Genomic DNA, 13,212 nt, shown 5'->3' with positions numbered 1-13,212 from the left:
AGTCTTCTAGACGCAATTGCCCTTTGGTAACCTCGAAAGGTACTTTACTTCATTCTATGTGTGGTGCGGTCACGAAATATTCTTGAAGAATGGCGTATAAACTATAGAAGCCCACAGACCTACGGAGATGATCAAAGGCGTGTGTTGGTAGGTATTCATGCACCACAAATATGGAGGTTGTTTCTCTATTCTCGGGTTGTCCAGCTAGCCACTATTCGCAGTCTGGAACGAAACCCGTCCTTGGTGTGTAATTTTGTTTCAGCCTAAGCAAGACATGTCGACTAACTAGTAGTATAGTCTCACGGTTATGTAGTCTCGTATACTAGGCCCATGATGCCGTAAGCCATCGTTGGCTGTAAACCACTGGGTGAGCGATTTAAGGCGACAAAGGATAGGTATTGAGAGGTCAACTGAAGGTAACGTGGACTGCGATTAAATTTAGGCGAGGCTCGCCGTGTTAATCGATACTGTGGCGTACACCAATTATCAATCGTCATGCAAAAGAACATTGTACCCGGCCAACTTATGGTCCGGCCAGTGTCTCATGTAACCCCTTACGTGGGCGGCCGTCATCAGCCAGCCACAAGCTTAGAAGATCTCTAGGTTGTGCGATTTTGGCACGGCCCGAGCCGCAGTTTTATCTCGTACTTCTCACTAGAGTCAGTATAGCCAGCCACTTTATAAGCCATGAAGGACGAAATGATGACCTAGAACCCCATTATTCACGAGCGATGGTGGTAACAATGAATGTGTCATAGGATCATTGCACTTGGTGAACGAGATACGTCTGGCCTAGTCGAGTTCGGAGCCACAGCTGGTTCATGTGGGTCTGGCTGCGAGCGCCAGCCGCTCTTTGGTACTGATAGACATGATCGACAAGCTAACTACATGAAAGATAAGTCCTGGACACCTGGGTATCCAAAATAGAGTCCGTGTGATTTCGATGTAGGAGCGGATGGCTGTCGGTTTAGAGTATCACCTTTGAATGCCTAATAGGCTTTCTTGAGATTAATTTGCGGCGAAGGATCGGTTAAACAAAGACTTTAGAATAATAGAGCTAACTTAGAGCATATCAAACCGAGAAACCAAACCGAGAAAGTGGGGAAAGTTATGATAATGCCCATAAGCCGTCAAACTTGTCAGCAGTAGCTTTTTCCGATACATGATGGAGGCTACTGCAGTAACGCCACGAGTAATCGAAATCCAGCTAATGTCAAACAGTCTACGCGCAAAGATGGGACCGGAAGACAAGGGCATGTTGATAGAGTTGCCAATTATATTGGGGATTAATATACCAGTAAAGCACTTAATATTTCTGGTTGCATTTCAACCCGACAGGGCTGAGATCGCCAGTATTTAACGGAATGTTGCAGCTGTAACTGTTAGTATTGGTTAAAACACGAGCATGCAAGCTGCATCATTAGCCCTGTGAATACGAGCCACTGTGCTGAATGATGTACTGTACATGACCGGCTAACTGATCGGAGTGTTGCGGTGAGAGGGTTTATCGTGGGGGGTTGCGGCACTTCGAAATCGGCGACTTGGCTCTTCCTGTGAAAGGCCCTTTTGTATGAAGAGACTTGCCGTCTCTTATGTGACACGGAATTTCATCGCCATCAATTCAATCATGATGGCACCAGAACTTGGCAACGAAGCGTACGATAGCCAGACATCTAAGGGCGATACACTCGAGGCCTGTATTGGAACGAGAAACATACTTCCACGTGATCAGAGCCGTTATGATGGAGAAGAAAGCCGGAATGCCTGGGGGTTTAAAGATACGACGTATCGGGTCACCGAGAATGGCGAAGTCGAGATAGCAGGTGATCGGTATGCAACCAGCGGACAAAAGCTTCCAGGCCTCTTATTCTGGATAAGTGATTTGACGAAGGTCAATATTGCGAAAGTTCAGCAGCCACCGAAATCGCCCGCGCAGGTCGCATTACCGTATACGCGAGAAAACAGTCATTTCCTGGAGAAAATCAAAGCCTTTATGGGGGCAGCCTAGATCTCTCTTGATCCTCTACAACGACTACACCACAGCCATGGACATTCACTTCAAGACGCCTATCAGATAAACTACGACCTCGTTCGTGTAAAATGCATACCCGACATCGTTCTTTATCCGTCTGATGTGCAACAAATGAGAGCTATCGTGGATGCAGCATGAGCAGCTAACGTTTGCCTCATACCCTATGGCGGCGGCACGAATGTTAGCCAAGCTCTCAGCTGTCCTGATGACGAGGAGCGAGCGATAGCAGCTGTAAGCATGCAGCGCATGAATCGAGTTGTTTGGATCGACAAGAAGAACAGACTCGCACGCATAGAGGCCGGTGTAGTTGGCCGACATATTAATGTGACCTTGGCCGACCATGGCATGATGCTAGGTTATGAGTCAGACAGTGTGGAGTTTTCCACATTGGGCGGCTGGATTGCGAGTAAAGCGAGCGGTATGAAGGAAAATCGATACGGCAACATTGAAGACATTGCGGCGTACTCTCCCGGTCTAGTGATGCCACGCCCCCTAGGGAGTCAATAGATCTCGACTTGCGGTCTTGGGTCCTACGATCTGATCCAGTTCAGCATGGCCCTCAAGCCTTGTTCCATAGGGCTACGGGCTATCAAAAGCGCACTGGAAAAGGCATATGTCATGCATGTTAGGTCATTCGATCCTGAGAATATGGTGGCTTGAACACTTGTCTTCGAAGGGACCAAAAAAACAGGTCAGAGGCACGCTGGATTGAAAGCAGGCGCGGGAAACGGAAAACGGGGCTACGAGATAACGTTCGCTATCGCGTATATCCACGACTTCGCTATGACTCTCAATATCTTGGCCGAGTCCTTCGAGACGTCTTGTTCCTAGAGTACAGCGAGTGAGCTATGCCGACGTATCAAAGAGCGTATTCTGAAGGAGCACACAGCTTTAGCATTGCCTGGCGCTCCATTTTTCAGCTCACGCATTAGTCAAGTGTATGATACAGGCGTCACGGTCTATTTCTACTTGACAATCTTTGTTGAAGGTGTTAAAGACCCTGTCAAGGCATATATGACCCTCGAAAAGGTGGCGAGGACTGAGATATTGGTATGTGGCGGTTCCCTCTCACATCACCATGGCGTCGGCACTCTGAGACATAAGTTCTTAGACCGGGTGCTATCTCCAGCAGCGATGCCATATCGTTCTGCGTTACAGAACTCTGTTGACTCCTCGGATGCTACGACGGAACTAAGCAGGTATAAAGTCTTAGCGGGTGCTGCTTCTGGTGTATAGATACCCGACATTACAAACAAAAAGGCTTCTGTCTTCTAGAAATTGACGACATCGACGATGTCAAAGAAGAAAGTAGACTAGAGCACATCTATTGCCTCGGCGCAGGATCACTTCTGCTTCATAGTCTGGCAATGGCGTCCGGTTAGGCGATGTACGTTGAGCTCCATCCATACAGCGCAAATGTAGTACACTACTTACGATAGCATTATATCATTGGGTTTCAAATCCACACCCAACTTGGCTTAATTAATACTCTCGTACTGACGTTGAATCGCTGTCACTAGCTCGTGCCACATGTGCCACATTTCCGCGCTTTTTCGAAGGATTCAGCTAAGCTGACATAGCCGAGTACGCGGTAAGCAGCTGTTAATCCTCTCATTTCTCTGTTCCTTCTTCTCTTCACCTCACAACTTTTTACATTTGTCGTGGTGCCTAGAAAACGGCCTAAAAACATGACTGACTTAGCCGCAGACTACGTTGTTGTTGGGGGTGGCCTCACAGGGTGCACCGTAGCATCGCGTCTTAGTCGGAGCATCAAACGCCCTGAGGTTATCTTGCTGGAGGCAGGACCCGATGCCTCCGACAATCCCGCCGCCGCTGGATTTCTAAGCGGTCTATCGCTTCTTGGCGGCGAACTTGATTATGCGTATCAGAGCGAACCTGTCGCGAACACAGTCAATCGAGTGCACAGCATAAACTCTGGCAAGGTTTTGGGCGGAGGAAGCGTTCTCAATTTTGGTGGCTGGCTACGTGCCGATGCCGCAGACTATGACGAATGGGCTGAAATTGCTGGAGACAGACGCTGGAGTTATGACGGACTGAAGCCTTGGCTTCGCAAACCAGAACAATTTCACGATTCTGAAGCTGACACCGATGAGCATGGTTTCGATGGACCTATGCATGTCATCTCAGTATCTGCTTCTGAATCGGGAGAGCGCAAGTATCTTTTGCGCGAGCCAGTAAAAGAGGCTTGGCTTGAGCTCGGAGTCGCTCCGAATCTGCAAAGGAAGAATGGTGCTATTGCAGGCCTGGCTGAGATGTATGAGAATTCTCATGAAGGAATGCGACAGCCGTCAAACAAAGCCTATCCACTCGATGACGTGAAAGTCATGACCCAAACCAACGTATACAGAGTCACCTTCTCCGGCACCACTGCGACTGGCGTAGAATTGGCGGACGGTCATAAGATTACAGCGAGAAAGGAGGTCATTATCTGCGCCGGCGCTTACCGTACCCCTCAACTCCTTATGCTCTCTGGCGTCGGTCCATCTGACACTCTCAACGAGCACGAGATTCCCATCGTGCATGAATCACCTCATGTAGGCCAGAATCTTCATGATCACTTTGCAATATACTTGGCTTTCCGTTTACGAGAACCCTCTCTCGGATACGCTCTGGGAAGCGCCGCATGGCAGAACCCTGCCTTATTCAAATATCTTCCGTGGGACTGGATGGTCAGCCAGCCTATCCCATCAGACATCGCGGCAAAGCATGGACTCAAGGGAGAAGAGCAGAAACGAGTGCTGTGGGAGTCCTTGACCGCCTATGTTCCTCCAGGTATTCCTGGTATCCCGGTTGATGGTACTCACATAGCCACCTCGACAATGCTTCTTCTTCCAACGTCTCGCGGCACAGTGTCGATCCGGTCAAGCTCTCCAAATGACCCTCCACGCATCCAACCAAACTACTTCTCCACCCCATTGGACCGTGACACTCTAATACATGCTACACGTCAGACCTTGAAGGCCATGCTAGCAACCGGCTCAATGAAGCCCATCGTCGAATGCGAATCTCCTCCTCTTGGAGAAGGTCTCGATGGCTTGACACCGCTCACAGCCGATGATAGTGACGAGGTCATTGAGGAAAGGATTCGCTGCACTGGAATGCAGCATCATCATTCTGGAGGAACTGCGGCCATGGGCAAGGTGGTCGATGCCGAAGGCAAAGTACTGGGACTAAGCGGACTAAGAGTCGCCGATGCAAGCGTTATTCCGGTGCCTTTGGGTGGGCATCCACAAGCATCGCTTTATGCCATGGCAGAGCAGCTAGCGAGCATGATTATTGATCAAGCTTGAAACGAGGCCACTCCTTATTGGGACAGAACGCCACGGAGTTATATGAGCAAAATTATCGAGGGTGTAGTAGTCCATATTTGAACATAAAAGCGACTCCTTTGATTAAGTGAACGTGACTAAGCAGGTTGTGTGTTGCATTGAAATAGCTCATGTTGAGAGGCAAAAATGTCTATGCTGCGCGTCAAACGATAGTCTCAATTAGGTCATCTCGTTTAAGCAGTCTAGAGAGACCCATTGTCTGGAAGCCTCTGAGTTTTGGTCTCCTATTGGTCGACTTGAGATAGTGTGTCGTAATCAAAACCAACATATGAAGTACGAATTGCGATATGACTGCAAGATGTTGGTTTCCGAGCCAGGATAGCATCCCCGTCTGGGCCGTCGCAAATCATAAGGCTTGGCTACTAGGCTTGACCACAGACTTGTATGACTGTGGAGAACGCGGATGTGTAGGACTTGCATCCGTCCGGTGACAGCCGGCCAGCACTCTCCGCATCGAACCGAATTTTTACTCTAACCAGAGAGATGACAAGAGAGAGTGAGAGGCCTTGATATAGAGTGGTCTGGCCTTTCAGCTGTACAAGGGAATGAACTGATGCTAGCTAGAACTCAATGGCTTAGGCGCAACTCTCTGATGTCTGATCAGCCACACACCAAACAAGACGCGGAGGAAGATGGGCCTCGTTTAACAGACCATGGAGCCAATATCCTCCCAGCTAGTCACTGGGCTGCTGTTATCTGTTACCAAGTAACTCTCGATTATGCTTGAGATTGACAATAGACAAACTCTTGGAAGTGAGCGATGATAACACGGATTCTGTTGTAGGGCCAGATGACTACAGCACGACCGCTTCGGTCGCATCATCAATCAAACGATATCGTACCATACAAGGCCGAGCTTAATTACTTGGCTGACTAGACTTCCACTAGACGCCGCTCGGCGGATGGCCACGAGATCCAAGACAAAAGGAAATTGGCCGATATCAGCAGCTCATTATCGAACACGATGCTGAAGGTACTAGCTCTTTGCAGCTTGGACTCAAGGTTGGACAAATGAGGAAGTCACGGTATATCTGACCCATTTCCGCCGTGAGATACGGAATCCTAACTACCACGGATACTACCGCCAGAGAGTTGTTTGGGCTCAAAAAGCAGAGTAGTTGTCAATAAGTCTCTGCCTTGTTGTTCAATCCCTTGTTTCTCAAGGAAATACTATACTACTGCTCTGAGACTTAATAGACTCCTAATTCTATGTAGCATCTTTCTTTTAAAACTATCGTTCATTTAAGCTTTATGTTCTTGCACTGAATCTCGATTTGCTTCACTTTAAAGAAATTAAGCTTCCTCCTTGGTGTCTACAAATGCCATGTGCTTATAAGCATCAGGGTAGCTACCCCCAGCAACTTCAGCACCCTCAAGGAATCTTCTGATTTCTTGGTGGTCTTCGTCAGTCAGCTTTACGCCAAGAGAGGCCCAATTCTCCTCCAGATATTTCGTCTTCTTCGTCCCAGGGATTGAAATGATATCGTCTCCTTGTTTAAGTAGCCAGGTCAGTGCTAGTTGAGACGTTGTGTAGTTCATTCTATCAGCGATGGCTTTGAGTTGATTGATCAGCTTCATGTTTGTTTCAAAGTTCCCATCAGAGAACCGAGGCACGCCGCATCGCATGGGGCAGAAAAGGTCCGAATGTTGTACGGTTTTACGCCATAAATTACCAGTAGGTGAACAATGAACAAAAACATATCTCGTATCATGTCCGCAAAAGACATGGCTTGATTGGAGGTGATAGTTCTACAAGGTGCATCGCAGTGTAGTCGCGAAAGCGGTAGGATAAATGCTTCCCCCTTCCGAATCCTAATTTAGATGAGAATAGATCGTATATTGGAAAGATAACCAGATCATAAAGTACTGATATCTTCGAGTTCTTGACAAATAACGTCTTCTAACATTACGATCGATCCACCTGTACAACAGCGCCCTTTGTGAAAGATTCTGAACCCTTCTGGTCATCCTGATCGTAAGCAGCATCAGCTGCATCGGCATGTGTGTCAAGCCCCTTTTGATTCAATCCGTTCGTGCCCACAACAGCATTCGGCCCATCAAACACTTCTGCTACTTCCTCTAGAGAGCGTCCCTTGGTTTCGGGGAAGAAGAAATAAATAAGCGTAAGATGGATTGCTATCGCAACGCACCACACAATATAGTATTTCCACGCAATCGCTTCCATAGCTACCGGGTTTGCAAAGGCATTGTAGACGCCTGCCAGGTTGCCGGTGAGTTGGTAAAGCATAGCTGCCTTGGCACGAAGTGAATAGGGAACGACTTCCATGATATAAGTGGCGCCAATTGGCGAACAGGCATGGTACCAGAAGGAAAAGACAAAAATCATCGCCAGAACTGCCCCGGCGTAACCGATATGCTTGAAGCCGGTCTCCTGGTTGATTGCAGAGCAGATCGTCCAAATGACGTATGAGATGCCCATACCCGACATACCGATGAGGAAAAGCTTACGCCGGCCGACCTTATCGATTAAAGTAGCGAAGATGACGGCTGATAGGAACCCCCAGATTTGAAGACCGGCGTTGAGAAGAAGCTGAGTTTTGTGGTCGGTGATGTTGATCGAGTTGAGTACTTTGGAAAGGTAGTAAGATGTGAGAGCATTGCCAGACCACTGTAACATCGCGGGGATATACAGGGCAAGAAAGAATCGATGCCAGTTGCCCCTAGTCGAGATCCATTCCGCCCATCGTGATCGTTTCTGTATCTTTTCAATCTCGAGTGTTGCCGAAATCTCGGCCATCTCAAAGCGAGCAAGTCTCGAGTTAGGGTCTCCATAGCCATGCCACTTAACCAAAATATCCCTAGCTTCTTTATAGCGACCCTGGTAAATCAACCACCGGGGCGATTCAGGCGCGAACAGAACCAGTGAAGCCTGAGCTACGGAAAAGACAGCCTGCAATAAGCTAGGGAGACGCCACGCCCAGGATCCATTCATTTGAAATGTACCGTACGTAACCCAGGCAGCAATAATAGCACCTAGGGGCCACGAAACCATCATGAACGAGACAACGCGGCCGCGATGTGTTGGGTACGTGACTTCAGACAATAACGGCGGAGCGGCAGTAGAAACAATTCCTAGGCCGAATCCAATAATGAAGCGAGACGCGACAAACATCCCATAATTATGCGACCAGGTCTGGATGATGGAGCCGACAATGATCAGAATCGATCCGCCAAAAATTGGCTTACGACGGCCGAGCCAGTCACACAACTGAGAGGAGACGAGAATCGAGATGAGAACGCCACCGTTTGGACCAAAGGTCATGGCACCAAGTCGTGTGCCCTTTGGTTGGCCGAAGAATTCCTGCCATTGAGGCAGCGACTGCATGCCGTTCAACATACTATCTTTGTATTAGAAATCGAAGTGAACGTGAGTTCTGTGAGCAACAAACCTAGCGTCGAAACCCGTTGCCGTTTGTGTCAGAAGACCGCTGAGGAGCAACAAGTTCAGTTTCCATAGTGTCCAATCGGCGTACCAGGGCTTGCGGTCGTGGGGAATGACATCGTTGAGGACAAGACCCTGGAAGTCATCCGCGTCGACGCCGGGAAGGTGTGCTTCGTCAACAATTGGCTTTGTCATTGTGAGAGTTGCCAATCGATGAGTTGTCTGGTCGCTCTGGTCGTTCACTTTCGCCTGGTGTATCCATAGCCTTTTGTATCTGTCCCAAAAATGGTATCGGCCACGGTGTATATACCGGCACATTGCCTAATGCAGCTAGTGATAATTTTCTACCCCGTGGGCCGCCCCAAGAGGTTCTGCTCCCCGCACTCTACCCCGGCCGGTGATCGGATTATTTGATTGGTATGCCGAAGATCATTAGCCCGACGCCCGACGCGTTATGACATCAGCCTCATCCTATCCTCCTAATCTGCCCCGACATCCCCGGCAACAGTGATTGCTGTCCTATAAATTGAAAACCTACCTCGCTTCGGGGGAATCGGAATCCGGTGATCGAATCTGTCATGATCTGTCCAGCTTGCGAAGAGGTGATGTCCTCAAAGGTCTATATTAGCCACACGAAGAGTCCGGAGAGTTCCATAAGAGGTTTAAAAGGAGTAGCAACCATGGCTTTCGTTCCTACAGGATTAAACTCTTTCATTATCTAATGTCTTTTGCGACCAATCCCTCGCCTTGACAACACTTTGCCGCTTAGAAGACTTCGAAAAAGCGACCTTTGAAAGTCGCGCCCCTCTCGTCGGAGTAACAACGCCCACGCCCTAGCTTAAGAATGCCGTGCTCTGAATCTGATAACCTACATTACACGCGTGGAACGTTGACGGAAGTTTCACAGCCTCTATATCGGTGACAGTTGTCTGAAAGTCTTGTCTAGTGGCTCCTTGAGTGGCCATTTAATTGACAGGACAGTTATTAGAGAAGGGCCGTTATTATTCGTAGTTAGAGATCAAATCGTTTGGAAGCAGCAGGATATATTCTATTCCTAGAGATCAGACAACACGATTATGGCCACGTAGGCATGGCTCCATATGGCTAACTAGATCCGTTTTAACGTTTTAATAACGATCGATTTAGATTCTTCCTCCCACTGAGAGGCTCATGTCTCAGCTGAGACGACCGACTTTTCCCTTAGCTAAGCAATTATCTTGTACTTTAGTTACTGCTAGGGTTTCGCTTGTTTTCTCGAGGTAACTATATCATTGACTTTTTTCATTGAACCCAAGCTCGATATCGAGAATAGAGTGGTGGATCATCAGTGGTTGATTTTTTTGCCAAGACGGACCCACAATCCACACACGCCTTTCTGTTGACACATCGAGCAATGCCTCATTTGTCAATTATAGCTTCCATCTCGATTTTGTTGATTTTCAGTCATGCGAGCAAAATTCTATATTGGAACTCATAAGTCCAGCTCCTCATGGACCCATCAAATTTCAGGTCCTGCACATTAGAGTCTTATCCTGACCGGGGAGTGAAGGCGTACAGTGTTGTTCTTGGCGCGTGGCTAACTTTGTTTCCCGCGTCTGGCCTTTTGAACTCGACTGGCATCTTCCAAGCGTATCTATTCGAGAACCAGTTGACTGGTTATACGGAGAGTCAAATCGGATGGATTTTCAGCGTTTTTGCATTTCTTTTCTTCTTCGGCGGGTTTCAAGCTGGTCTGGGTTGCCTTCGATGAAAAATTGACTCGGCTAACAAACCTACAGGCCCGATATTTGACAGATATGGACTCAAGTATCTGTTTCCGCTTGGAGCATCTGGCCTGGTCATTTCACTGATTTGCACAAGTTTCTGTACAAGTAGGTCGGATAATCGTTTGTGGTCGTAAACTGTGACTGACCAAGAGAAGCATATTATCAATTCATGCTTGCGTTTGGCTGCCTCGGTGGCATTGCATCGTCGGTGATATGGACAATTAGCATCGCAACCCTGGGAGAGTGGTTCATGCAAAATCGAGGACTCGCAACAGGCCTTGCAACGACGGCTGGGGGTTTCGGGGGCCTATGTTATCCTCTCATGTTCTCGCGACTTTCACGTCTAATTGGATTTGTCTGGACCATCCGGAGTTTCGCTCTTATCAGTACTTTGTGCTTCTTGGGTGGCCTTGTCCTACTGAAAACGAGACTTCCTAGAAACGCAAGATCTCACATCATTCTTGATTGGAAAGGCTTTAGAGATACCAGGTTTTCTCTCACGATGGCTGCTATCTTCATCTTAGATTGGGCTGTGCTAGTACCGCCAGCTTACATCACAACATACGCCTCCGTCAACGGATACAGGACCATCTCACCGCATATACTTGCAATCCTCAATTCGGCATCCACTGTGGGACGGGGATTACCTGGGCTAGTCGCGGACAAAGCAGGTCGCTTTAATGTCATGATTATATGTTCCATGATGTCATCCCTATCGATATTTGGGCTATGGCTCAATTCACAGTCTAGTGTCGCTCTTCTTATCTGTTTTGCTCTTGCATATGGATTCTTCAGTGGCTCGGCATACAGCTTAACACCAGTCTGCGTAGCTCAATTGTGTAAAACCGAGGAGTATGCCACTAGGTACGGCACAGCGTACAGTGTCGTCAGTTTCGCCACGTTGGCTGGGGTTCCTATTTCAGGAAATATTCTAAATGCAGGAAATGGAAATCAATACGCTGCCCTGATCTTGTTCTGCGGTGCTGCCTACACGGCTGCTACGGTACTCTTTATACTAGCAAGAGGTGCTAGTCAGAATTGGAAGCTATTGGTCAAATTCTGAGAGAGAGATTGAGACTTAGGACTTTTGGTATTTGAATTTTATAGTTGAATAGCATCTATCTAATTAGATATATTTGACATACCGCAATTCAATTGCTTAGTCCAAGCTTTTCAGAAATCGCGCTCTGATGTCCTTGGCTATTTCGACTTTGTTCACAGCTCTCTCCCGAGATGCTTTGGCACGTCTTTCCAGCCACTTATTCCGATCATCCACAAATTCCTTGAACCTCTCCTCACGCTGTTCGATGTTTTGTTTCTGCAAGTCCGTTAAAGCTCTAGCAGCGGACAGTTCTGGAATTGGCTTGATTCTGGGTCGATTTGGTGGTCTTTCCTCAACTGGCTGTATTCGCAGATCGGGGCCCAGCAAAGTTTGATACCAATAGGCGGTTGCTGACCAGTCATCTCTGAGATGATTTGCGTGTCCATGCTCAAGCTTGATCTTGATCTTCTTGTCAAATCTAACAGGATCGGCCAGATGCCATCGATATGAGGCCTGACAGCCTGGTACATCTTCTTCGTGTATAATAGTCCCGCAGAATGGGTACGCGTTCTTCTGCATGCCCCAGCCTTGGCTAAAGTAGTCCTCGCCGCCTGTACCGTGCATGCTCGGAGGCCAGGTGTCATGTCAATGAAGATCATGCCGTCGCCTTCGCCCCACCAGGTTCCTTGATGGTGAAGGACAGAATGATTGCACCCAATATAAGTATCTGACCCAGTAGTCTCAAGAATTGTATACCCGTCGCCGTTGAGATTAGGAACTTGGTTCTCAAGGTTATTTGTTTGCATCGCATTCGGAGCCCAGCCATTCGTAGGGTTCTCACGGCGCCAGTGAGCGTGGAAGTACAGTATCTCATTAGGGTCGAACGGCGCGGGGAAGAGCTCGTAGTCGATGCTAGCTTCAGAAATCGCAACAATGAGGCTAAGGGCAGCAATCCAGGGTCTCATTACGATCACCAACTCACTATGGGGTCTGATCATGCAGTTCACGGTCCCATACATGATTAACCCTGATGCTGGCAACTTAGGTGGATTGGTGGTTGGTTCTTGTTCCCCGAAACTAAGGTCTTTCATTCGAAAAACTGGACGAGTTATATGCAATGAAAGTGTCTCCAAGACAATTCAAAAAGGTAATGCAGGAAATAGGAAACGATCACATTGTACCACAACTCAACAACCCCGCGCGCCATATGGTATCGGAGGAGGCTGGCGTTCAGGTGGAGACTGTCTAAATAAGCAGCCCAAGTGGCCAAGGAGATTCATGGGCCTAGATCACCATCAATAGGAATACAGAGCCGAAACACACCTCGACACGGGATGAGATGCGTTTCCCAGTTCAAAAAGGGACCAACAAAGCCATTCTCTACCGGCTGTACCGAAGCCGCAAGACAACTCAGTAAGTACAAAAGAACTCAAGTAAATATGGCCCTCTAGTATTTCTGCCTTTACTCTAGAAGATGAGGACGGTACTTGTGAAATTCATTTCCAAAGCGTTGCATGCCAGGAAGGCTGCATCAAGAGGGAGTTGCAACATGCGGTTGCGGCGCTAGGAACCAACAACATAGCAATAAGAACACAAATGATTTGCGCCGCAGTGAGCTT

At 48.0% G+C, this 13,212-nt stretch overlaps 1 protein-coding gene across 1 annotated transcript; it reads right to left on the bottom strand.

Moving 5' to 3' along the window:
* Window positions 1–7,288: 7,288 nt before the first annotated feature.
* Window positions 7,289–8,020, bottom strand: UCRPA7_5435 (putative hexose transporter protein; the record flags this gene model as incomplete). Its single annotated transcript, XM_007917982.1, has 1 exon — window positions 7,289–8,020. One exon carries the CDS (start codon window positions 8,018–8,020, stop codon window positions 7,289–7,291), a length of 732 nt encoding a protein of 243 aa, XP_007916173.1.
* Between the last annotated feature and the right edge of the window lie 5,192 nt (window positions 8,021–13,212).

Source organism: Phaeoacremonium minimum (genome assembly GCF_000392275.1).
Source record: "Phaeoacremonium minimum UCRPA7 unplaced genomic scaffold PA7_03_scaffold_413, whole genome shotgun sequence".
In the NCBI taxonomy this organism is placed as follows: Eukaryota; Fungi; Ascomycota; class Sordariomycetes; order Togniniales; family Togniniaceae; genus Phaeoacremonium; species Phaeoacremonium minimum.
Note: the sequence above shows the minus strand (reverse complement) of the source record. Positions and strands in the feature narration are given on the sequence as shown.